This window comes from Leguminivora glycinivorella, chromosome 12 (assembly GCF_023078275.1).
Source record: "Leguminivora glycinivorella isolate SPB_JAAS2020 chromosome 12, LegGlyc_1.1, whole genome shotgun sequence".
NCBI lineage: Eukaryota > Metazoa > Arthropoda > Insecta > Lepidoptera > Tortricidae > Leguminivora > Leguminivora glycinivorella.
In genome coordinates, this window is record NC_062982.1 from 13,030,117 (window position 1) to 13,057,686 (window position 27,570).

At 38.0% G+C, this 27,570-nt stretch overlaps 5 protein-coding genes across 5 annotated transcripts; 4 read left to right on the forward strand and 1 right to left on the reverse strand.

The window, feature by feature from the left end:
* Positions 1 to 525: 525 nt before the first annotated feature.
* Positions 526 to 6,575, forward strand: LOC125231996 (SH3 domain-containing protein C23A1.17-like). The gene is made up of 4 exons (XM_048137604.1): positions 526 to 598; positions 685 to 933; positions 5,399 to 5,476; positions 5,553 to 6,575. The coding sequence occupies exons 1-4, from the start codon at positions 587 to 589 to the stop codon at positions 6,474 to 6,476; spliced, it is 1,263 nt and encodes a 420-aa protein (XP_047993561.1). The 5' UTR covers positions 526 to 586; the 3' UTR covers positions 6,477 to 6,575.
* Positions 6,576 to 10,120: 3,545 nt separating this feature from the next.
* On the forward strand, positions 10,121 to 10,863 carry LOC125231778 (translation initiation factor IF-2-like). The gene is made up of 2 exons (XM_048137347.1): positions 10,121 to 10,178; positions 10,380 to 10,863. Exons 1-2 carry the CDS (start codon positions 10,167 to 10,169, stop codon positions 10,812 to 10,814), a joined length of 447 nt encoding a protein of 148 aa, XP_047993304.1. The 5' UTR covers positions 10,121 to 10,166; the 3' UTR covers positions 10,815 to 10,863.
* Positions 10,864 to 14,636: 3,773 nt separating this feature from the next.
* On the forward strand, positions 14,637 to 15,646 carry LOC125232193 (nematocyst expressed protein 3-like). The gene is made up of 2 exons (XM_048137828.1): positions 14,637 to 14,681; positions 14,942 to 15,646. The coding sequence occupies exons 1-2, from the start codon at positions 14,664 to 14,666 to the stop codon at positions 15,530 to 15,532; spliced, it is 609 nt and encodes a 202-aa protein (XP_047993785.1). The 5' UTR covers positions 14,637 to 14,663; the 3' UTR covers positions 15,533 to 15,646.
* Positions 15,647 to 17,809: 2,163 nt separating this feature from the next.
* LOC125232074 (cuticle protein 16.5-like) lies at positions 17,810 to 19,249 on the reverse strand. The gene is made up of 2 exons (XM_048137688.1): positions 19,171 to 19,249; positions 17,810 to 18,458 (listed from the first exon to the last, which is right to left on the reverse strand). Exons 1-2 carry the CDS (start codon positions 19,186 to 19,188, stop codon positions 17,997 to 17,999), a joined length of 480 nt encoding a protein of 159 aa, XP_047993645.1. The 5' UTR covers positions 19,189 to 19,249; the 3' UTR covers positions 17,810 to 17,996.
* A 1,220-nt stretch (positions 19,250 to 20,469) lies between these two features.
* LOC125232159 (cuticle protein 70, isoforms A and B-like) lies at positions 20,470 to 21,231 on the forward strand. Its single transcript, XM_048137787.1, has 2 exons — positions 20,470 to 20,567; positions 20,814 to 21,231. The coding sequence occupies exons 1-2, from the start codon at positions 20,550 to 20,552 to the stop codon at positions 21,123 to 21,125; spliced, it is 330 nt and encodes a 109-aa protein (XP_047993744.1). The 5' UTR covers positions 20,470 to 20,549; the 3' UTR covers positions 21,126 to 21,231.
* Positions 21,232 to 27,570: the final 6,339 nt, after the last annotated feature.

Below are 27,570 nucleotides of genomic sequence, written 5' to 3' on the forward strand. Positions count from 1 at the left end.
ACTTCGGAACAGCTGACAAAATATAATGGTTTCGCGTAATTCTACATAAATTACATAACCCCGCCGGCTTTTGTTATTAAAATAGCCCCGACATTGTCTAGAAGTATAATGCATTTGGTACGAATAAATTTCTAATAATTAAACGGCGTGGAAATTCAATGTTACCTTCTTTCTAATTGGAGACAGAATGCCATGGCGACAATCACACATGGTTGAATTTCAGGGAAAAGTTATCATATTTTACGACATATTTCAGAATCGTTGTATCTACCTGGCGCTTCGTGTAAGCTATTTTAGGAAAGTATAACGATACAACATATATAGAACGGCGTATCTCACTGATAGTAAAAGTATTTCGTTCAATCGTAATGGTTTAGATTAGTAGTTGTCCAGATGTGATAGAGAATATTTGATTCTCATCACGCCCGGCCAATGCCAGAGACGTCGCCGCAGACGGGCGCTCCGTTGCCGTTACGCCATGTTTAGTAGCGTGATGCGTATAAATACTCGATGAAGGCAATCTTATGGTATCAGTCCTTTGCTTCATCATCAACAAGCAAGCACCATCTAATAAAAAAGCAACAAAATGATGAAGCTTGTGAGTACATACGTACCTACAATAAATTTAATAGTGTGAGATTTAAGTAATCTGATCTAATCAGCAATGCATTTTGTTCGTTACAGATCGTAGTCATCTCTGCCCTCGTCGCTATCGCCGCTGCTAAGCCTACCGTGCTGGCGGCGCCCGCGCCGCTGGTGGCGGCCCCCGTGGTGACGGCGTCCAGCTCGCAGTACTACCACCGCATCAACAACGGGCTGGCCGCGTACGTGGCCGCGCCCGCCGCATACGTCGCCTCCGCGCCCTACGTCGCTGCCTCGGCCCCATACGTAGCAGCCCCATATGTGGCTGCCCCATACTCTTACTCCTCTTCCGTCGTTGCCATCTAAATTGAACTTAGCCATCAGCAGACCATGACATATATGTGATATTTGAAATAAATTATTTCTCAGTAAAATCTGACTTTCAATTCAATGATCAACCCCATATCAATAGTAACATTATGCAACGTGGGGCGGAAGTTCTAGGCTCGAATTTGCAATCTTTCGCCCCGAGTTACACAAATGTTTTTCATCACTTGATATGTTTATTTCCTGTTCGTCTCAATACTTTATAACCTTTATAGGATAAAATATTACTTAAATAATATCAACTAATGAACCTGTATTAACCTTACTGGATTTAGCAAGAACTTTCAGTAACAGTCAACTATTTTCGGATACTTAGTCGACTTAGGTCGAGTTAAAGGGTGACACCTAGCCAATTTTCTCTTAGTGACAAAACGTTGCGTTGCGTAAATATCTTATAAATAGGTTTGGCAAATATGTACCTACACTGATAATCAAATACCCAAGAGTCTTCATAAAACTAGTATAGTGTACATAAAATATTTATAACAGGTATTTTTATTACCTAATGAACTGAGACACTGCTCATATGTAGGTACTTAAGCAATGATAAAGATCAATTCTAAGAACAACATATCATCAGAATAATTATTACTAAAAAAAATATTTAATCATATTATGAATTTGTGTAAATACTCGTACCTTGCTTGCCAGTAGATCGTTTTTAGGTACCTAAGAATTACACGAAAATGTATTTGACCAAAAGAATATTCTAAAATCATTACAATTCACCCCCGCTTCTTATTCAGATGCTTTCATTAATAATTAGAAGTCATAAAATTAAAGTGATGTTAATTAACTCTTGGTGACATTACAATTCTTAATTTAAGATCGTGTGGGATGAACCTAAGTCAGGCTGCTTCATTCAGAGTGAATTAATAAGATAAGGAAAACATTACTGGAAAGAAATGAAAATAGACGAGAGAAAAAGGGATAAATCCCCCAATGCATGTGCAAATGTCATGTCTTCTGTAATATTTGAATGTTCGCGGTAGACCACATAACATGAGCACTAGGCCATCCCGGTGCAAAACTTACCGATTTATCTTGTGTGTATCCTATACATATGTTATAACCTGTATCCAATACTGCTACCACTTCGATAATTTAATTTTTTTCATAATTTAACAAGGGAATTAGATATATAAGGGGATTATATAAAAATGATAAATACTTTGCCATTTGAACTGTGTAGCTAACTAGCCTTTTCTATTCTCACTTGTACCTTAATACAAATAATCTATTCAGTGTTGAATAGCGTGAAAATGCTGAAAAGTATGAAGTTCACCTTTTTACCACTGTCGCTAACTTGACCCTAATTCTTTCAGCCATTCAATACATTTTGTTTTCGGCTGTCAGAGTCATGCACAAGTGAACGAACGATGCAAAATGTCGTAGTGAGAAATATTTCAGTTGTGTGTAACTTACATTTATAAAGCATTAAATTATCTACCTTGCTGCAATATAATAAGATATAAAGTAAATTAGGTGTCCAAATGTAGTTACAGCAGAAAACTATTGTTAATGCTGGACGGCCGGCTTCTCGATGCAAATTAGAGTTACGCAACTATGTCTGTCACTGTCACATTGTCAATGTCAACGCTTACTATATAACTATAAGTCATATATAGTTTTAATATTTTTATTTATTAATTATTCAATAATAAATACATTTTATTGTATTTGTATGAAGTTTAATGGTCATATTTGTACAACAGAATTGCTCTCACATAATATGTGCCTACTATTTATTGTTTAATTTAATTTTTATTGTTCTCTTTTTTGTTATTTATCTAAGTTTCGTAACGTATTGGTTAAACTGTAATGTCATCTGAACGTCTTTTAATAATAAATAAATAAATAAATTGTCATCCACTTAATTGATTCGACAACTATTTTAACATTTACTTCAGCAATACGACCGTACAGTACCGTCACATAAGTATCGTCCGACTGGGCGCAATTCTGTGTGTTATTTCTGCAGTAAAAGTTACCTTTTATTTAGAATAATGGAAAATAAGTTTTCTGCATGTTAACTTATTTATTATTATTCCTATGCCTAAAAGTTTTTAAAATATTACCTGTCTACTTAAGCTTTAAATTTTAAGCTGTACGTAATGGTGCCTGTGTGAAATAAACAGCAAAATAATATAACTGCCCCGTCTGACTGAATATAGCAAGGCGTTTCATACAAAAAGGCGCAAATCAGCGCACTTCTGGTCGCTAGAGCATAATATGAAATGTAGGCTTGCTATAAACTATGTTTAGGAACTCTGCGTTTCATTGTAAATAAACGCGCTCTTTTATTATGAAAGGTTAAAACTACTGATTGGAATAAAATCTAAAAAATTAACAGCAATAAATTTTCACGGCTTATTTAGGATTTGTAAGATTTTTTTGTGGAATAACTAATATTACTCAGCAACAATATTTTTGTTACACGTTTTAACCAAAAGCACAATGTCGTGAATTGTCTGGGCTTGGTGTACCGAAAACCTAAAAAGAATTAAATTGGACCGATAGAAAAAAAAAACAACACAAAAAAGGCTACATCGGAGAATGTGACTTAAATTGACTGTGTCGAAGAAGACCTTAGGAGAATAAAGAAATACGTATAAAAGGATTACCAAGGATCGCGAAAGTGGGGGCCAAGAACCACCAAGGGTTGTATCGCAATCGGAAGTAAAGTTGGTAAAGTTCTAATTTCAGTACACACAGACCTCACAGATCGTTGTCGTAAAATTATTTTTATTTACCTAAATTATATCCAAGTGTTGACTTGCTAAGTTTCAGAAAAAGCATATTTTCAAAGAGATTAAAACAAAAGATAAAAACCGGCGTGACGACAATGTTCTCTGTTGTATTCTTTGTGGCGCGCCATTTCGTTATTAAATTCTTCGGGCTTTACACCCCCTTTTCATATCGGAATACGCCTCCATTGTCAAGGCATGATAAAATTTCTGAGACTAAATATATCTAGATTCAATACTTATATTCTAGAACCTCTTTCGATTAATTTAGTGATTCGTATCAACAGTCAACACTGATGTACATTTTATATATTTAAACCGGAATATCCAAAGCCTATGGACGCCTGTAAGTCAAGTAGGGCTAGCACATGATTGGTGCGAAAATATAGAAATAGAGGAACCTCCAACTGTGCAGAGCTTAAGGAAAACCTAGACATCAAGAAAATAAATAATTAACTCTTAAATAGCTCAGTCCTCGACTATTCAGCACAACACTCTGCCGACGACGAGCGGTGCGTTGATAGAAAGTAATTTCCTTAGATTTCAAAACTAAATAAAAAAAACCGGCCAAGAGCGTGTCGGGCCACGCTCAGTGTAGGGTTCCGTAGTTTTCCGTATTTTTCTCAAAAACTACTGAACCTATCAAGTTCAAAACAATTTTCCTAGAAAGTTTTTATAAAGATCTACTATTTTGATTTTTTTCATATTTTTTGAACATAGGGTTCAAAAGTTAGAGGGGGGGGACGCACTTTTTTTTCCTTTAGAAGCGATTATTTCCGAAAATATTAATATTATCAAAAAACGATCTTAGTAAACCCTTCTTCATTTTTTAATACCTATCCAACAATATATCACACGTTGGGGTTGGAATGAAAAAAAATATCCGCTCCCACTTTACATGTAGGGGGGGTACCCTAATAAAACATTTTTTTCCATTTTTTATTTTTGCACTTTGTTGGCGTGATTGATATACATATTGGTACCAAATTTCAGCTTTCTAGTGCTTACGGTTACTGAGATTATCCGCGGACGGACGGACGGACGGACGGACGGACGGACGGACGGACGGACGGACGGACGGACGGACGGACGGACGGACGGACGGACAGACAGACATGGCGAAACTATAAGGGTTCCTAGTTGACTACGGAACCCTAATTACCGTTTTGGCATGTATGTATGTAATTGATTCCAAGTGAAATCGCCAACTTCTTATAAGATAGGCATAAATTAATAGGACTTGGCGTATAATTTATGTATCTACTGTGTAAGTATCGAATGGAAATGGGGGGTGTAGGTATTCAAGTTTCTAGAAGAAAGAAGAAAGAAATATATATTCTATTCTTAAATAAATTACACGATTAAGACCCACAACAGCTCACCCAACAGAATCAGAATTCCAAATTTACCAATAAGGCCCTTTTGGCCGACTTGTATCAATGAACATTGCTTAACACGATGTAATGGTAATGTTATGGCATGTTACTAGCAAAACGCAATATAAGGCACCTAGGAAGTACTTTCCACGTTGGCCGTCGTTTATTATTATTCCTTCGTCGTAATTTCAATACGATTTTCGTAGCCACCAAGGACCTGTCCTTACCCATTGAACCATTAGGTATTCCGCGGCATGAGCCACATTGCCTCACCACAATGCAAAATTTGTTACACCTATATAAAAGCATGGGCTCCAATTTCTAACGCCCCATTATTATATCAAAACTGGTGACCGACGGATGTTCGATAAAATGCTAATAACGGTAATTGTTGATTCCATAAACATTTAACATTTTTAACTTTTTCATACATGAGAAATAATGATCGTGATCTTTACAGGTGTTACTACTGTCCTCAACATGTGGATATGTGTATAGTTCCGGAGTGGCGGTAGGACCTGCGTTAGCGCCGGTTGGGCCGCCCGTGGTCACCGCTGCCAGCTCTCAATACTTTGAGAGAACGTTCAACAGATTGGTGGCCGCGCCAGCAGTGCCCGTGGTTCCTGTAGCTCCTGCGGTTCCTGCTCCACCAGTGATAGTGCAATCAGTTCCTAAAGCAGTCCCAGTGCCAGTGCAACCACAACCAAATTTATCAGTTGAACCAAATGTAGCAATCGCTATAGCGACGGCCCAAGCTGCACCTGTCGCAACTATCCTTCTACCGCCCTATCCGTTCGGACCACCGCCAGCAATCAATTTCATCCCATCATCGCCACCAATAGTCGTACCCGATGAAGACTCTAGGACTGAACCCACCACTACGAGACAGGTCAACACTAAAGCGACAGTACGAGAGCCCGAGTCCACTACACCTTTACCGTCGAATTCCGATAACAACTTCGTTCAAGCTCTGCCGTCGAATCAGAACAATCAGAATGTGGGTTTCAGTCAATATGCGCCACCACAATTTCAGCAGTTGCCTTTGGAACCTCACAATAAACCACAGAAGTTGAAAACGTCAGTGGAGGTTGAGCCAGTTCCCTTGACCTATATTGCTCCACCGCCGTTGAACCAGTTGCCATTCCAACAAATTCGCCACGTCCATACTTTTGTGCCGCCGAAAACAAAAATAATAATTAGGCCTGTATCTGCGCCACTGAGGATCCGCGGTCGACCCGTACGGATCGTTATGTATAGAAGGAAGCCAGCCCGTTACACGAAACAACGATACCAAAATGCTTTGAGAAGGCCCAACTCGAGGGACATAGAACCAACGACGTTCAGTCCCTTAGCAAGGCCTAATACTAAGCCGCCAAGACAGTAAGATGTTTTCTTAGTGTAAATAATGAGTTACTTTCACCTGTTATATAAAATGCACTTTTGTAAATATGTTTGAGGATAAGGAATTAATTATAATTTATATTTTTGGTAAAATATAATTTTCATTTAATATTTACTAAATATTTCATACACGTCTAAACTTAATCTTTCGCACAGAAAACGAAATGCCTAACCAAAATGTGAATGATAAATCCTACAAAATAAGCAGTAAGTACTAGTACTCTGTACAGTGGCACACAGCACACCTTGATAATAGATATGTTACACTAACTTATGTACATCTCAATTCGACTCTAAAGACACGTCTAAAATTAGTTGTAGATACGGATCGAATTATGTCAGTATTAAAAATAAATTTCTACAGTAAACAAAAACATCACCCAGCGGTTACACATTGTCAAATAAAAATACCCACTTAATTCCTAAAGACGACACTTCTACAAAAATGTAATCAACGTGCCAACGACCTCCTGTATAAATTTCACCTGGGTTTAAAAAAAGACAATTTTATAATGGTACAGGATTAGGTACTCACATATGCAAGGTAAAAATAATTAATTTTGTACGTACATAACAAAATGCTTTTGTTTTACGGGAAAGGGTGCTTTTTTCATAGATGTAAGGGTTATTAACCTTTGTGAAAGCTTTGGCAAATTATAAAGCTTTTTAGGACTTTATGGCCCATACAAAATGAGTGAAGTAAGTATCCAATGTATTTATTATATTACGAAATAGGTATATATAACGAAATACATATGTAAGTATTTGAAAAATATCAATGTAATGTAAATTTGCTATTGTAGATATGCTTATTATATTATTTTGGTTGCAAACAGTTGAAAATCGTTCAAAACAACTTTCTTCTTTCTTTCTTTAAATCAAAACACTTTGCTACAAACCTGAATATTATTTTTAAAGGCCTCAATTTGATGTAAAGATTTTCTGAATTACCACCATTCCTTGTTGAACAATTTGACTACGGGAGCCTTAAGAGGGCTTTCATGTGAAAAATAGTGAAATCGCAACCGAGCGCTTAATCATACCGTGTGTGAAATCAAATTACAGAGCTTTCCGAGTAGTTTACAAATATATATTATAGGACTTTTTCTACTTAGTCTAACAACATATGAGAAAATGTCCAGAAGTGGCAATAATAGTGACGGGGAAGGCTCGTTTTCAAAAAATTGCCAAAAATATATAATAGAAATTTATAATCATTAAGCCATAAGAGCAATTTTAGTAAACGTTGCAGATTAATTGTGTACGAAAATAACTCCGATGTGATGTAGACTTTCAAAGAAATTGTCACTTAATTTTTGGGTAATGTCTTAAAAAAATTGAATTCGTCTTAGCCTTGTTTACTCTTTTTTAAAACCTTATAATAAAAATGTGGTCTGAGAAGTTTGTAGTACAGGATATACGTATTATAAATTTACCAGTTTCAGTATTCCAAATTGTCCAAATTTTACAAATAAGATCGACTAATCCAGCGCTATACGCGGGTTTTCCTAAATGTGCATCAGAGAATGTATTTTTTTTAAGTATTCAATTTTATGAAATAAAATTTGTATGCACTGCCTATGATCGGTTTTCTTTCCATAATGGTGCAGAGAAAACGAATTAGAAATTACAAACGCCGAACGATGCCCAGATATGCAAATCGGTCTTTCTCAATGAACAAATCAGATATGACTATTAAAACTATATAATTATAAGTAGTTACTACATGTATTTAGGATGTTCTAGTTTTAGGTCAAACATAATAAGTTACTGCCATATTTTAAGTACAAGACGTACTTATTTATTGAGTATTATATGTTTATTTTTTTTAAATTAAATGGCTTCAGTCCATTATTGGGACTATTTCGCCAGTGTCAAGGTGATATGAACTAATATTAATTCGTGATTTTGGTACGGTAAGTACGACAGTGTACGATGACTTAGCACATAAATTGATAGCTTGATTTTACAAGAGCACGTGGACTACCGGCTGTTGACGACAAAAAGAGGATAAACGCGTTCCGAGATTAATTCTTCATCAGCTTTTCACTACAACATTAGTTTACCGCATCATAAGCAATCGATATTGCACTTTAAACAGCATTAATGAGCAAAAGAAAAATAAATTATTCACGACACGAGATCGCTAAGAATCTTAGCAATCTCGTGTCGTGAAGATCTAAGATGGAGCTCGAACCGGAAGTCAATATTATAATGTATATCCCACTGCTGGCCACAGACCTCCTCCGATACGTAACAGAGATCGGGCTATAGCCCCACTCCCCTTTCCCACGCTAGCCCAATGCGTATTGGAGACCTTTATACACCTTTGTATTCCTTCGCAAATGGATGCATACAGGGTGTAAAGCTAATACGGGCGAATCCTTTAACGGTGGTGAGTATAGGACATAAGAAATGTATAATAAAATTAAATAACTTTTACTTAAACTTGAAACAACATTTTTATCCATACAAAATAATACGGCCCGGCCCGCAATGTAATGCAATGCATTGACTGTCATCGCAACCATGTTTACAGTACATTCTGCTTGCAAATTTTTCGAAAATTCATTTTAGGCTGAAAATTAAGAGTAACCCAAAAACACCTCTCGTTTCATTTATCGCCTGTATTACGTTGGCATGTCTGTATGTATCACTTTGTATTGGCGCGACAGAGCGAGTCAGCTATGATGATAACGATATGAGCGTAAGCGATTATGGCGTTGGGTAGGTTGGTTGGTTATGAGGTTTCCTTATGGTATTTTCCTTCACCGGAAAACTAGTAGTAATATTTACCACATAAGTTCCAAAAAAATCTCACGGACCCGAGTCAGGACTAATGCCATGTATTCAAACCCAATTAAGTCATTATTTTTTTCTACACATGTGAGCGCTTAAAATGTCATAATACGTAGAGGTATTTACTGGACACACACGCACACACACACATAGAGACATACAGACAGATAGATACGTCAAACCTATAACACCCCGTCGTTTTTGCGTCGGGGGTTAAAAATGCTGCTAACCTCCACTCAACCATAAAAACCACACTTATTTCCTCATGAATTCGATGTTTTGTATTAATATTTAACAAATCTAGTTTTAAATGATTTGATAATACAAACCAAGGCGAGTCCTCAATTCCCCATGAATGAAACGTTCTAATATAATTACTTCTAATCAATGGAATCAAGCGTTACTTTACGGAAATCCATTGTAATGAAAATGTAGAAAATTACTTCGCCAATCTGCGAATAAATAACGTGCTAGTCAGTTCCTGCTAACCTGTTTTAGTTACTTGCACATTTTTAGGGTTTTTATTTTTAAAGTTGTTGATCAAAAGTGTTTCAATTATTTTCTCGTGTTAAAGAAAACATCCCGTATAATGACATCACTGATAAGACGAAACTAAAGTAAATTCTATTAAATTTCAAGGTTATCCAAACCCAGAAGTTGACACTGACTTAGTGATCCATATACCTAGGTCCAGCTTTCGTGTCGTAACGTAACTGACGTGGCCCCGTTGCGTGCCCGGAGTCTAACGAGTTGCACCACCGTGACGAAACGCGGCGCAAGGTGAATCTGCAGGCTACCGTATAAAAGCTATTGTCACCGGCTTGGACACATCACATTCGCATCTTCTGTCCAACACACAGAAACAACAAGCAAAATGTTCAAGATTGTAAGTGCCGGAAATAGCAACCTCGAATTTTCTTCCTGCACATTTCGTTTCCAATTTGCTACTGTTGTGCAAATTTTTCATTAAGTCGTAATTTTTTTGGGTTCTTATTGAAATTTTAATTCAACCTTTTAAAGGAAAATACTGAAAGAAATCTGAAAAATACTGAAAACAGGTACATAATTGATTATTTTTAAACTTCAGGTGTTCCTCGCCACCCTTGCTCTGGCTGCTGCCAAGCCCAGCGTCGCTCCCGCCGCGCTCGTGGCCCCAGCAGTAGCAGCTCCCCTAGTCGCCGCGCCTGCACCTGTCGTGGCCCCCGCCCCCTTCGTGACCGCCACCAGCTCCCAGTACGTCTCCAGAAATTACAATGGACTGGTGGCCGCTGCCCCTTTGGTTGCTGCACCGGCACCTTTAGTCGCTGCGCCGGCCCCTGTGGTCGCTCCGGCTGCATACGCTGCCCGCTTCGTGGCTCCCGCTGCGCCGGTGGTTGCCGCCCCTGCCCCCTACGTGGCCCCGGCAGCCAGGATCGTGGCCCCAGCCGTCGCACCAGCCCCCGTCTTGCCCGCGTACGCTCGCTACGCTGCACCTTACGCTGCGCCCTACTTCGCGCCTTCTGCTCCTTACTTCGCCCTTTAAACAAAAGAAAGACTGACCATTTTTACCAAATAAAATTGTTTACATCTTACGTATATTTTTGAATGTCCTTCAAAGGACCGATCTGTATCAATAACAGTAACCAAATGACAAAACAAACACGCACGTAGTTGTCTAAATAGACTGTGTTATAACGAGTATTGTTCTTACAAACACAGTTAATTGAATGAATATACGACTAAAATAAACGCTGGACCTTGGTAATAAACAAAAATCCAAACAAAGTGATTACGTATGCATTTTGGTGGAAAATTATTTTGCGTAGCTCATACGTAGAGAAGTACCTAATAGGTACCTACCAATTAATTTACGTGGACAAAGTTTCAAGGAAGTTGGCGATTAGTCCTTGGAAAGTAGGTACCTCCTTGTAGCACAAACAACAAACGTTGTTACGCATCGGACCCTTTGAAGCCTTATCGAAACAATTGAAATTTGACTGACCTATTTAAATACGTACGTGCTGTCGACGGTGCGCCTAGAAGAAAACAAAGAAATCAAATTGATACCTTACTAAAATCTAGTAAGAATAACAAAATAATAATCGCCTGAAATCACTGATATACTAAATAGGTAATATGGGGACCTTCATCTCCTCGGTTACAAGAAAATCGGCAGCCCTGCTGAGCGTATGCTGGCTGAAATGAAATATCAAGAAAATATACACATATAATAACATCTAAAAGGATACGAAGAATGTTACTACTTATAACAGTTTATGTATTACTTGTAGCTGAAATTCAAGCCTTTTTGGGTACCGATCCAAGTCAGATCGAGCGATATTGAAGAATTTATTAATATAAATATTTAAGTATCATGAACATGTTCGCCTGTTTGGGTATAATATTGCGACCATGTGTTACTATCTCATATAAATATTTACATAAGTAAGTAAATAGGTCTACACCGTTCTTTGTTGGATTTTCACGAAAAAAGAGGGCTCTCGAAATAACTCTTACGTATAATAAACTTACCGAACCTTAACTACTCGTGTTTGAATAGATAAGCGCCATCGAGTTACAGACTAGGAAAAGCTCCCTGAAATATGAGAGGGCACTGGGGTAAAGTGGTCAAGTAATTATTCATTTACTTACGTATTTCGGAACCTACGTCAGTATAGTTGAGTTAGTTGACCCATATAATCAGGAATGTTCTTTTTCAGTACAGATGGTGTTTTTTTTACGCACTAGTGTGAGAAGTGGTTCATTACATGTCAGGTCAAAACTTCGAAGGGCCATCTGTACTGAAAAAACGTCGTACGATACACGTGCGAAAAGGAAATTCGTAACTCGTGTCGATTTAAAATACTCCCTTCGGTCGTGTTTTAATTTATCGCCACTCGTTTTGAACTTCCTTCTTTACGCACTGTTTCGTGATGTACTATTATACATTACTCGCAAATAATTAACTTTTCCCCTCACTAGCTCGGAAACACGTGTTTTGTCCTTTAATACCAGCGGGTAAAAACGCATTTTATCCACTAGTGGGTAAAGTAATTTGACCTTGAATAAAGTCAAATTAATTACTTTAAAATTGATAAAAGTAGGTGAATCTAGTAATAAAGATGATTTACCACCTGTGGAACTACTGGAAGCAGTGGTAAACGCATTTTTTGCGTTGTAGTTTGCTCGCTATAGTGAGGGGAAAAGTTTTGTGTTACACTCGGGTGCAAATGTATTTTACTTCTCGTGTGTTAAAAAACTCGCAAGTTCAGGATTCTATTCTCGAACCACTCGCTTCGCTCGTGGTTCAACTATAGAATCCTTTCACTTGCTCGTTTTTCAATTCCACACTCGGCGTTAAAATACAACTTTGCCCCCTTGTATAACAAATAACTATAAATCTTGGGATGTGAAGCCTGAAAAAGACTATTATTTCTCGTCGAGTATGATATTTTTGCTTGCTGAGTTATGCCCTTTCTGTAGGAGGTTTCCTACACATTATTAAGAGTCATCTCCTAGTAAATATTCATCATTACCTAATTTATAATTACAAGTACAATACCAGTTTTAAGATATTTATTGTATACTGAATACTACATAGTAGCTGAAATCAATATTTTTCATGAATTTTCATTTATCTAGTACCGAAGTGTAGATCATTCAGGATAAGCAAGTGATAAAAATAACTTGAAATGTAGTACAGTGGAACACACCGGTGAACCATTTCTCCGGCACGAGTGCTTCGCTCCGAATGCCCCTTGAATATCAAATACCTAGTTAGTGACAGTCTCATATATTGTACATTAAAAACTCTGTTTCAATGATAGTAAGGCTCTTTTCCTTCAACGTAATATGTAAGCCGGTAGCCGAAGTGACAATCGTGGACGCCACTTGGCGATCAAATCGCAGGTTGGCTCTGTCGCACCACTCCATAAGAGATAGAGAGAGTATAGTATCTATCGTAAGCGATTGTGACGTTGGCTAAGTACACAGATAACTGAAGTGGATACAGTTTTATTAGAACTTCATTAGGATTCAATTCGAATAAGATTATGGTTATACTGCGTATTAAACTCCATATTGAGGGCGTGATTTGTCCGTGGACTCGTTTTGTGATGCCTATTGTTCAATATTTACCCATAAAACTATATGGGTCAAGACGACTGTGTTCCAATTTTGCTGCCATAAAGACCTAGATTAAAATTATGCGATTCCTACTAAAGAAAGAAGTATAACAGATATGGTGCATTACGACACAAGTGCGGAAAAGAGGAAATAGGCTAGTTTCCTACTAGTCAAATCAGCTTCTTTTTAAGAACTGTCAAAACGATTTGCTAATATGGAATTACTATACTGAGGAGTGACGTCACGGTCAATTCATTTACTTTATATTTTTCTATTTTACTTATTAAATAGAAATTATTTTTAAACATAAGTCCATATTTTTCTTCTAATTATGTGGTGCTTTATTTCGTGCACTGCATAAAATATTTTATTTTAAGTACTTATTGGAAACTAGCCTATTTGAAACGAGTAGCGATAAATTAAAACACGACCGACGAGACACGAGTTACGAATTCCCTCTTCGCGCGTGTATCGTACGACGTTTTTCAATACATATGTTCCTTTAAAGTTTCGACCTGACTAGAAATTTTTTTTGGTGAACTAATGCGGGAAAACTCCATACGTATTGAAACACCGTAGCTAATAATGTCCACTACCTAACTGTCTAGTGGACACATATAAGATGTGTTCATAAAACATGGCAAATACCTCAAATGGTTAAAGATGCCCCCCAGTCAGGCAATCCTTTGTACCATAAATAAGTACACAAAAATCCATTCCATTTTAAAGGTACAGCATAAAAAATATCTTTGATTCTCTAAGTATCCCAATGTTTATAGGGAAGATGTGAATGAGGTAAGCATTGGTACAATAAAATGGTATACTCTTGGATCGACACGTTCGTTTATCGTCACATTCCTAAATTTGTCCGATTCTACTTTCGTCGGATGATGGTACCTACCAATAAAATGTGTAACATGCACCACGAAGCTAAACGATACTTTGATGCGCCTGTGGATTCATGCAAATTAAAACTACTTAGTATAGTTGACTCATACAAACAAAGCCTGATTACCAATCGCTCCCTGCAACTCCGAGTTATATAACAACCCTATCAATGGGCAACATGACACATTCGGTAATCGATGGCGCCCATGTTGGTATCTAATTGGGCATGCGCATGTCCTGCCGTAGGAAAGTGAAACCGAACACGACCAGCGAAGACGTAATGCTTGCAACAGTATGAACTATATAACGACATGTGACACATCCATCAACACACACCCAGGTTGTTCCTCGACTCATCAAGTCGTGTCAAACATACACCATGTCGGCTATTAGATTTGTAAGTAGCTAATCACTTCTGGTCCCCCTTTTCTTGACGTTTGTAGTCGTGACCAGTGGATGAATGTAGGAATGGCGACGCGCATTGCTAGGATAGAAAGGGATCAGCAAACGACAGTGAAGCTTCTCGAATTTGTTGGCAACTCTATAGACTAAACGTTGGACGCTTGCTAAAAAGCCATTGAATAAAAGAAAACTATAAATTCATAATTGTGCTTTCCGTTATGTAATATCTAATTAATTCATTTATTTTTATTGCAGATCATTTCCTTCGCCGCCCTCATAGCTAGCTGCAGTGCTAGCGTAGGCCATGCACACATCGTACCAGCAGTCAGATCCTTCCCCATAGTCAGATACGCTCCATTCTACAACTTCCCGCACGGCATCAGATCCATCCACGCCGTAGCACCCGCGCCGCTAGCCGCGGTAGCACCAGCACCTGTTCTGCCAGCGCCGCTACCTGCGCCAGTATTACCGGCGCCTCTGCCAGCCCCAGTACTACCAGCGCCTGCACCGTTCTTCGCACCCGCTGTGCCAAGATTTGCACCTGCGGTTCCAGCGTTCCCGGCTCCTGTGTTTGCGCGAGCTTTACCAGTACCCGCGCCTGTTCCTTTCGCGCCCATTGTGAGGCCAGCCTTTGCGCCAGCTCCCGTATTTGCACCGGCCCCAGTAGCACCGGCTCCCGTATTTGCGCCTGCCCCAGTAGCACCGGCCCCTGTGTTTGCACCCGCTCCAACCCCAGTGTTTGCACCTGCCCCTGTTCCAGTGGCAAGAGCAGTCCCCCATCTACACTTATACAACAGGTTCCTCGCACCAGCTCCGCTGGCGCCCGCACCTGTCGCGTGGAAATAAATCTAGTCGGACAGTAGTAGTAATATCTAATTAAACTAATTTAGTTAAGTTAGTAGGTTTTTTATACATGAGTCGAGGCTGTTTTTTGTATATAAAAGATAATGAAGAGTTAACAAAAAAAGTGATTTTATTTTTCCGCTACCAATGCAATAAGCACTTACTTGTAGCATTTAATAGACGTACAGTCACTTGCAGGCCGCAAAAATAAGTGACACGTTTTTTTATAAATAATTTGGACAATTTTGGGGCTTTTATAGTTATTGCAGGTGACTGTACTAAATAAATACCCATGTAAGAACTTAAGTAACTCAGCAAATATTTTACCTAATGACTATGGTGAATAAATACAGTCCAGTGGATATCAAAATGTTAGCAATTCCAGGGTGCGTAGCCGAATGGCACAAACGCTCACGAAACGCTCACGAAACGAAACGCTAGTAGATATCTATCTCTATCGCTCGTGCGTATTGGCGCGACAGAGCCCGACTAACTGGCGCGGCGTTTCGTTTTCGTTTGGCGTCGGAGAAATGCCATTCGGCTACGCACGCAGAGATAGGTATCGCTTTCACTTTGAAAAACCGGATTTCAAAATTCAACATTTGTCAGCTTAAATTTGACTGTATCAAATTGACAAGGAGTCAAAATTTAATTTTGGCCTGTGTAGAACGTGGGACGTCAGACACCTTTTTTTTATTTAAGTATAAACAAATAATCAATTCTCTAAATACATGAGAACATTCTTACACAAATGGACTTGGCGCCACAATAAGCTCAATTGTGCTCAAATTAATGAGTATTTAAATAACGCTGATATACTCAGGTATTAAGAGGACATTGAGGTGGTAATTTCTCCATACACACTTTTTTCTTTGAGGTTTTTGATTCAAGAAACACAAATTACTAGACTGTTCCAAAAGTAGGTAAAGAAGCAAACAACCTGCGGCGGTCATGAGAGTTACCATTTTCAAAAATAAATATCTTCATTAGCCGCTCTATTGTATTTTTGTAGTTATGTGTAGGTAGTGGGTTACCCTCATCTGGCAGAATAATTTTAGTCCGAAACACACTTCGCATAACATGTTTCGCAGAAACACTTTCGGTCGAATGGTAATTTTGCAGAAAACTTAGTTGGCATTATTACTACCACGCATAAGATACATTTGGCAGAATATTGTTTTACAGAACATTACTTTGGTCGACTTTGGTTTAGCACAATTGTATGTACCTATCTTATAGCACAATATTACATTAGCAGAATTATTACTCGCTATCAGAAAAGAAAAACTGCCCCAGAGTCACCGTTAGGTACGACGACAAGCGAAGCAAGGAGGAACACATCCAAATCGTTATCAAATTGCAAATTACAACTTTATGCCTCTGCAATGTGGTGGATGTTACCGACGTGTTCATAACTAACGTTTGTCTTATCTTATCCTCAGATATTAAAGGTTAGACGAAAGTTAAAATATGAAAAATATCGAAGAAATTACCTGCGAGTACCTACCAAGTTTAACATTTATAAAATTAAAATTAAATTTCTTTTATTTCAAGCTCCTGGGTAATAAGATATTAGTTATGTACAATAATACTTAAAAAGCACTCAATTAGGTAGAGGCTAAAGGCATAATGACACCCGACTTTGAATCCGGAGGTTGCGGGTTCAAATCCTGGCTCGTACAAACCAGTTTTACACAACTTTTTTACGAAATATAATTTGATCTTTGTCAATAGATATTTTGGTTAAGGTTTGTGAGGAAATTCAAAGATTTATGTGTATTGTAGCCCAAGCTCTCTTGCGCATGAGAAGAGGCCTAATGTTCCTTGACAATCATATAGACTGAATTATTATTGCTCAATTAGGTATATAATTTAACTAACTTTTATACTTGTGTATGAACTTCTTAAAGGCGTGTCTAATTACCTAATAACATTAAATATCTGTGACATTTTTGCCTGTACTGTTTACTAATAAATTATTATTTATTATTCCTTAAAATTAACGCAAACAGGCAGTCTATACCAGGGGATTTCAAACTGTGGGGCTCGCCACCCAAGGGAGGTGCAGCAACATTTTAAGGGGGGCGCAAGGCCGTGGGACAAGTTGACCCCTAATAGTTCAGTAACGTGTGATCTGTCCACTTGTTAGGGGGTTGGGGGGCGTGGACATTTCCTTTTAGGCAACAGGGAGGCGTGTTCAAAAAAAGTTTGGTAACTCCTAGTCTATCTATACTACTCGTATATGTTAATTGCACAGGAGGGTAAAAACATGAAGACATATGACAGTATAAAACATTTATTACATATTTATAAAAATAAAATATACCTACGTAAGGTTTTAGGAAACTTGTAAGAAGCACTCGTTTTTGACGCCAATCGTATACTTTGTTAATAGTTATCTGTTTACGTCAATAACGAGTGGATCTATTTTATAAAGCATAGGAAGGTCAGTCGTGTTTTCTTAAATCTATCGCACAAAGGCCGGGGCAACACCGAGGGGAGCTCGGACTATGGGTGCCGCGGGGGCATAAGGGAAGGGGGCGGCAGAGTAGGCGGCCGGAGCAGCATATGCGGCGGGGGCAGCATACGCGGCAGGGGCAGCATACGCGGCGGGGGCAGCATACGCGGCAGGGGCAGCATACGCGGCAGGGGCAGCAAAGGCTGCGGGTGCCGCTAACGGCGCTGCGGCGTAAGCAGCAGGCGCAGCGTAAGCGGCATATGGAGCAGGTCCAGCAATGTACGGAGCGGCGAAGGGGCTAGCCACCAACGGGCTCACCGCCCTGTTGACCACGCTGACTTGCGACGCATAAGGAGGGATGTTTTGAGGAATAGCCTGGGCGTAGCCAACGTGAGCTGGTGCGACCAGGGGAGCCGCCACGGCGACGCTGCATTCTGCTCCAACGGCGAAAGCCGCGGCGATGAGTACGATCTGGAGCAAACAATTTTAATAATTAGTGTGAGATAATATTTAAAAGCCTAAACATAAACTTTATTAAGATTAGACATCAATAATTGTGATTATTAGGTATCACAGAACTTAATTTAGATAGAAGAAACAAATTCATATATTTGTATAGGGGCCGAGCGTGTCAAATTTTGTACTGAAGTTGATTCTTGCCTGTAATTTTAAATATGTCTCAGGCTCTTGATTGTTCATAATTTTTGTGTTGTTGCAATTGAATATCACGTAACGAGGCATTTTTTATGTTTTGGTTGACTTCAACTTACAAAAATTGACGCCCGAAAGCTGCAAGCTGCGAGTAAAGACGGACAACTCAGTGGATTTCACTGAGTTCATTTGACACGCTAAGTAGATACGTTTGCTTGATCTATGGTATATATGACATCTGTGTTAGGTATACTTATACCTAGTTATTTTCATACTGACTAATAATGGGTATAATTATATATATAGTCCTCCACATCGATTTCCCAAGTCAAAGTTTTTTCTCATATGAGCTCTTATATGGCTGGCCAGGCCAAACTTACTCTTAATGGGTACAATTAAATTATATGTATAGCAATTACAGCTAAGTACATAATTTATTCGGTATATTTTATTTCACTTAACGATTTCCTTTAACAACGTCGCACGTTAATTAATGACCAATTAACTATATAATAAAAAGCTCAATACTTACAGATTTGAAAGAGAACATTTTGCTTATTAGACAGTGGACCTTCCTTGGTGAAAAGAAGATGTGATGTGTGATGCACAAAGAAAAAGTCGAGCCTTATATACGTCGTAAATTGTGATTCAGATAACGTGCAGGTAAATAAACATTTGTTTGACGGATTGCGGCTGCCACTTGGGATTCAAGTGCACGTGCGGTGAAATGGAGCACATTGGGAAACTGTCTGCAGAAATACCTAACCTAGTGTTTTTGCAATAGCTAAATGGTATTCAGTGGATTGAGCGCTTGGGGACTTAGTGAAATTGGGAATGTTTTCAGAGAAATTTCGTACATACCTACTCGTACAGTGTTTAAATTCAATACGGGCGAATGTTTAAACTGCAGAAACGGATTTCAGAATCTTAATGTTCTCAGATATACACTGAAAATATATTATTATAATTAGGTCCGCACAAGACTTGTTTGTATATAAATAAGTAAGTAACTAATGAGAATTGAGCTCAAGAAAGTTGAGCCCCACAATTTTAATAAACTTTTAAGAACGGAAATTTCAAACATTTTGCAAGTTTTCGAAATTGAATGAATGAATAAACTTGTATGTTTTAAGACATGTGAGTGAAATAAGTAGTGGTAGCGTAGACTACAGCCATAGATAGCGCTCATACCACGATCGTAAAAATAAAATGGTGACCATTTTAGTTATACAGACACGTCTAATCTTCATAATTATCTTGCTTAATACTTAGACCAGGCATTATTGCCATATACATCTATATATGTATAATTAGGTGCACCTTAAAGCGTTTTCACATTGCCGAATCCGATACTAACTTATTTATTATCCTTTAAGTGGATGAATATAACCGCATCCTATAAAAACAAAAGAGGAGATATACTTTACATGGAAATAAAGGAAGAAAAATACACATTTAGCGTTTATCTACCATTGACATCTACTTCCAAGTATTTTTTCACTGACCGTTACGTAAGTTTCAGTGAAATTGGTGTGCACAAAGTCGAAATTAGAATGCAGCCGTCGTTATATAAGTCTGGGTCAGCCACTGTGGCGGCTGGCCAACGACGTCCTGAATGCTTAGCCAAAATTCCAATCGTGTACGCTTTATGAACCGAACGATGCGCTACGCAACTGTCACTCATTCATTGATACGGAAGAGTGATGAGACAAAAGCTTCGTTATCGTAGAGTAAGCGATTGTCACCTTGGCTAGGGATCCTGCGTATTATTAACGCACGCATGTGGCGTCCGTAATGTTGCCCAACTAAATCACATTTCGTATAAAAGGTGACGATGCCCTGGAGACGACACAGTCCACCGACTCCCACTTTAGCGTCCGAACTCGTGAGCAGTCACACAAACTAAGCAAAATGATCGCCAAATTCGTTGTAAGTGCATTTACCTGGTTGGATTTGTTTTCTATAAATATTTGATACCTACTTACTATAGGTACCTACTTACTTATATTTCTTGTCATTTTATGTTTCTAAAGTAAATTTAGTCATATGTTATAAATTTCGTAACCAACAGAAATATTTGCAAAGGTACTTTAAATTTCTAGCACGTGCTTGCAATGCTGTAACTACAATCCTACAACAGAAACCCTACAAACTTTAAACCTAACTTGTTCACAGGTCGTCTTCGCCCTAGCCCTTGCCTCCGCCAGCGCCAGCGTGCTGCCCCTGGCCGCGGCCCCAGCAGCCCTCGTGGCCCCAGCCGTGGCCCCCGCAGCGTACGCCGTGGCCCCCTACGCTAGCTCCTACTCCGCTCACTCCGTCAACCACGCAGTAGCCACCCCTGTGGTTGCCCCTGCGCCTGTGGTTGCCGCCGCCCCCGCTCCGCTGGTCGCCGCCGCTCCGGTTGTCTCTTCCCCCTACGTCGCCGCCCCCGCCTTTGCTCCATCCCCATACTTGTCCAGATACGTAGCTTCCCCTTACATCCTATAAACGAATTTGGTGGTATCATTGCCTTAGTGACTTGCTCAATATCTATGTATATTTTGGTTAATTAAATAGCAACAAATTATTATAAATCTAAATTTTGTTTTTCTTTTATAGAAGTTTTAGTAACAGTGATATCAGTGCCTTGTTATATACCACTAGAGTCAGGCCAAATTAAATTGCTGAAGATTTTGATAGCCCTGCCTCTGCGAAGTTTAACGTTTAGAATAATATTTGCACCGGTGAGGCTGTCAGAATTGTTGCTAACTTATCTTGGACTGTCTCTAGCTAAAAGATGCGTAGACTACTGAAAACACATGTCCCACATACCCACAAACATTAATCCAATACCTAATTAACAGCAAATTATGTATAATTCAGTGGTTTTCCGGTAATAAGATTACTAACACTGAGTAAATGTTAAGAAGGTAGCATAAATTTAATACGCAATTACATTAATTAGGAAGCGTGATCCAACATTTTAACGGAAACATAACTTTAGCACGTGTTTATCGTTAAATTAGTTGAATCAAAATATAATTACGCACTTATTACAAATTATAGTAAGGTAATTAATCCACTCAGTTGATACAAGTAAATAAAAGACATCAACGCGTACTCGTAAAAAAGCTGAGTCTCTACTGAGCAGTTCTCAAAAAGTTTGTACATAGCCACGATAGCAAATTTTAATTGATCCTATTTTGTTACCAACATTTAGTAATATAAGTCGACTTTCGTAAGATATATACGGGATAATTGTTATAATTAAGAAAGTACAGATACTATAAAACTTACTTAAATCTCAATTCATCAAAAAAATCTTGTTAACAAAACAGGAGTAATAAAAACAAATTTAACTTTTTCCTTAATTTTTGTACAAACTTTTTGAGAACTGCTGTACTTATCATAAGTTCTAGACGTTTTAAAATACTTTACTCGTAGTAAAAAAGTTTCGGAAAGTATATGTAATTTTTGGTCTCAGCCCAGCAAAAGTAACCGTTTGTGGCTTTGCTCACTTTCTCCATACAATGAAAGTAATTTTGCGCGACGTAATCTAAAACGTCAAAAACTCTTTGCAGAATCTCTGTAAACCTTTACGAGTGCATTAGGTACGCAAAATATTATTCCAGAACATGTCCGCAGGAGCAATCCATTTTACCTAATCAATTTAATCTAACACCAGGCCAATTATACGACATAACGTGCCCAGCAAATAATGTGCATAGTCACCTAGATATGAAATGATAAGTCATGTGGCCATGTGACACAAGAACAGTGTCATTGAAAACGCCCTGCCCTCCTTTGGAATCGCCTGCGTCCGCTCCGGTACAAGCTATAGCAATTTTCATCTATAGATAAATATAAATTTTAGCCCACACCACAACTAACAAGTAAGTTAATACGATACGGGGCGTGAAAGCTCTTGATACGTTAATAGTTAATAAAATATTGTAAGTAATATTACACCCAAAAAATAGGAAAACTACTGGAGAACGTACTCTCATCTAATGTTTCTTTCTACAGGTCGAATTTCGTAATACTTTTTGTGAAATTCAAAGAAGAAATTCTACATTATTTATTAACAATTCATTATTTTTTGTTGTAAGTATTTAAATATAGGGCCGACTAGGCTTACACTACAACTACAAGAGCTCACAGAGTCACAATTATATTTCTCAATTTACTAGCTCCTGAGTATTTATAATATTTTCCAGTCTAAATTGATAATTATTATCTTAATCAATTAAGCCAATATCGAAATATTACATTACGATACAAGTGCGAAAAAAAGGATGTTTTCGAACTAAACATGAAGCTTTCGAACTAAACAAAAAACGAAGTTTAAACGAATTTCCTTTTCTCACTAGTATCGTACGACGTTTTTCGGTACAGATGACCATCCGAAGTTTCGACCTGACATATAATCAACCACTTCTCGCACTACAGCGTAAAAAAACACCATCTGTACCTACTGAAAAATATTGTTTTAGTACTTTCAGAGACCATTATCTACAGAACGCCAGCTAAGATTTAAGGCTAAAGTAATAAGTAGTATGTTCTTATTTCACAAGAAATTATTTCCAAATACTTATAGATTAGTCGAACTTATCAACTGCCAATAATTAATTCTATGCCAGTATGAGATAAGACTGCAACATGTACTGTTAACAATGTGAAAGCGGCTCGTATAATTTGAAACCAATCAACTCACGATTGCGACATTGGCTACATATATGTGAGCTAACTGCGTTAACGCTTAATACTTCAACGTAGTTAAAAGTTTTGGGATTCCTATATGATTTATATCATGACGTGTAGTGTGCATAGAAACCTTGGTATTATTATGTAGGGTTCCTATATCATTGACTTTATAACAATGACCTGTTGATGAAAAATCGAGTAATGAGCAAGCAAAAACTATGCCATATTCGGGCTTTGACGTATGGGCTTTTATAAATAAATATTGGGGGACATCTTACACAGATCAACCCAGCTCCAAACTAAGCAAAGCTTGTATTATGGGTGCTAGGCGACGATATACACACTTACATAGATAAATACATACTTATATACATAGAAAACATCCATGACTCAGGTATAAATATCTCTTCTCATCACACAAATAAATGCCCTTACCGGGATTCGAACCCAGGACCGCGGCGTAGCAGACGGAGTCACTACGCGCTAGGCCAGACCGGTCGTCATGCACCATGCGTCGGTCGTTTTGCATATGTCTTTTGGATCGTTCCTCTGCATTAATATATGATAATTAATTTACGTTAGGGTTAGGGTTCCAAACGAATAACATCGCTACACTACAGCATTTTTTTTGAGCAATACTTAAATAAAAATAATTTAATAACATTTATTGGTCCCTAGCCTACCTCATCTGAAAGGAACAACATTGTAAAACAATAAAAAGTAAGTAATTTACTGGAGATTTTTACACGCGTCTTTACAACACCATTATTTTTGGGCGACAATATAAAGTATCAAAACAGTTTCCTGACGGTTGCCAACGAAACGTATGTGCAGACATAAAAATTCCCAACTGGACCGCAACACGTGCACGGCCCAAGTAGCGTTAGATTCGCAACATTACCAGAAACTCTAGTGTAAATATCACTCCAAAACTTATCGTAACGTACAAATTTTTAGTACACTACGTAGGTGACAAAAAAATATATGGCCCGCCTTATGGTAAGCAACTCTTTAAACTATGGACACCTACAACTCCAGAAGTGTTACATGCGCGTTGCCGTTCTTCTTCTTTTTCTCAGCATATTCGCGTCCACTGCTGAACGTATGCCACTTTCATGGATTTCCATTCCGTCCTATATATGCGGCAGTTCTATGCCTCCAACACTTCTGGTGTTTCGGGTATCCATGGGCGGCAGTGATCGCTTACCATCAGGCGACCTGTCTGCTCGTTTGCCTCCTATCCCATAAAAAAAAAGGTCGGCCCTGCTGTCTTTTTGATGTCGTCCGACCATCTGACTCGTGGTTTCCAGTCGCCTCGGCTTCCCAGTCTAGCGTTGCCGTTGCAGTGTTAACTCTGCATTCACAATTTTAACAGGAAACTTCGCTGAGACACACGATAGCATAACATACTTCTTGCAAATCGTATGTAATTTAAATAGACTGTGGTAAGTGAGCAGACCTAGCGCTAGGCTGGAAAACGCTAGGTTGAAGAATAAACTAGTATGTTACCGTTTGGGGGGCGATGGTGATGACCTTCTTCATACAGTGAGCATTTTCCGACAGTCTACGCTGTCAAGTAACATTATTCAAAAAAGTTAAATAGTCATGGTAGAGGCTATGTACAAAATGATGTTTTCGAATGAAATTTACAATTACTGATTACAAACGTAGAAACTTTCCTGCTAGGTACGATTTCAATAGCTCCATTTCCCCTTTGTTAAAAGAAAAACATATAAAAATGGAAATAATGGTTTTATATTGCTTATGAACCGTACAAAGGAGGGATGATTTGGTTTGAGAGTTCTCGGATCACAGGATTTATTTCGTTCTATTGATGTTTGTTACTAAGCCGTTAGAGTAAGCTTATTTATTCCCAATATAGTAAACAGTTGTTAGGGAATGTTAGGTATATGAAAAGATATATCTTAGAACATACAACTGGAATATACTTGCAAAAGATTACACACATATGGACCAAAACATGCAAATCAAAAATAAAATTGATGCACACAAACATCTATATAAGATTTTTTATACGAGGTGCATGGCTGGGATGCAAGGTTTTCAGCAAAGGACTACTGAAAACTTGTTTAGATATTTTGGTTATTGATACTAGTAGAACACTGTCGTTAATAGACGTTTAATATCATATAATTATAAGCAACCTATCATAGCAGTCAACCTATCTATCATATGTAACAATCAAAAAATATTGAAAGTTCCTATCTCTATACTACGATGCTTGAACACAGACGAAAGGTAGTCTTATCTTATAAAACACTTATTTCACAAAACGTAACACAGAAAACACAAATTAGCCCCGTTAGTAATGACTTTCAGCTACCTTTTCATGGTTTTTAGGGTTCCGTAGTCAACTAGGAACCCTTATAGTTTCGCCATGTCTGTCTGTCCGTCCGTCCGTCCGTCCGTCCGTCCGTCCGTCCGTCCGTCCGTCCGTCCGTCCGTCCGTCCGTCCGCGGATAATCTCAGTAACCGTTAGCACTAGAAAGCTGAAATTTGGTACCAATATGTATATCAATCACGCCAACAAAGTGCAAAAATAAAAAATGGAAAAATATGATTTATTAGGGTACCCCCCCTACATGTAAAGTGGGGGCTGATATTTTTTTTCGTTCCAACCCCAACGTGTGATATATTGTTGGATAGGTATTTAAAAATGAGTAAGGGTTTACTAAGATCGTTTTTTGGTAATATTAATATTTTCGGAAATAATCGCTCCTAAATGAAAAAAAAGTGCGTCCCCCCCCTCTAACTTTTGAACCATATGTTTAAAAAATATGAAAAAAATCACAAAAGTAGAACTTTATAAGTACTTTTTAGGAAAATTATTTAGAACTTGATAGGTTCAGTAGTTTTTGAGAAAAATACGGAAAACTACGGAACCCTACACTGAGCGTGGTCCGACACGCTCTTGGCCGGTTTTTTGAAATACTTATAAAGCGTTTGTTTAATAGATTACAGGTTACGTACCCGATTGAATCCTGTAGGTATTTCTACAAATAGATTTTTTTTCTATTGGATGTTGTTGTAAAGAAAGTAACAAACAACAAAAGGACGTTTTTAGGGTTCCGTACCAAAAAGGTACAACAGGAACCCTTATGGTGCGACTCTGTCCGTCTGTCTGTCCGTCTGTCACATTCCTAAATATCTCGAGGACTACTAATGCTATCAACTTAAAATTTGGAATAGTTGTGAACATTGTAAACCTCTACAAATAGAAAGTATAATTTTTTTAAATATATTAATTTTAATTGTAGAAAATGGCCAAAATGAAAGGGGGGCAAACTGTAAATTTCAAGTTACTAGGTCAAGTGGGGTATCGTTGGAAAGAGCTCAAATTGAACGTAAATAAGCTATTTTTTATAATTTTTTTGTTGTGGGAAAAAAAATTTTGAAGGAAAATGTAAAAAAAAATACCGTTTCCCCCCCCTTCTCCGAAGTTTACCAACGAAAAACTATGAAAATTTTAGTAAACATTGGTTTTATGCTATATATTACAGGAAAAATATAATCGTGTTTGTATTTTGAATACTTTTTTTTAATTCACAAAAAACTTTTCATATTTTTACTTTCAATTTACCCACCCTTGCGGATGTATATCGTACTTCAAATTAATACGAGGTGTTACGTAAACCATCTTCTGTCCAATAAAGTAAAAACTGTTTAAATCGGTTAACATTATAAAGAATTATCCCTGAAAAACCAGGTCGCGCAAATTAGTTAGCAAATTGACCGGGAGATGGCGCTATACACTATAATACTCATTAGTGCCTATACTTTTGTCTTCTAGTCAAGTCATTAGAGTTATATGAAAATATGAGATTATTTTTACTAGGTAGTTTGAAAGAAAGTTTGTACGGAACCCTCGGTGGGCGAGTCCGACTCGCACTTGGCCGGTTTTTATTTTTCTTTAGACCGTGTACACGTACAGGTCATGCCTATTTGTAGCGCCAACTTTACGTATGTATAGATGGAACCATCGAGAAAATGCTACGCCACACAGGAACCGTCGGTGGATGCCGCCGGCGTTTTCATCACACCAACTGGTAAAGGCTTACTTTGTTATTCGAAAACAGATAGCAAAATTGCATTTTAATTCATAATTCATCCCCTATAATCATATTTATCCACAAGAGTGCAAAGTAATTTCATACAAATTTTAACTTTATGTCTTAAGCTGGCTAGTAGAATTTATCTATAAATGATGATTTTGAATCATAAATATTGA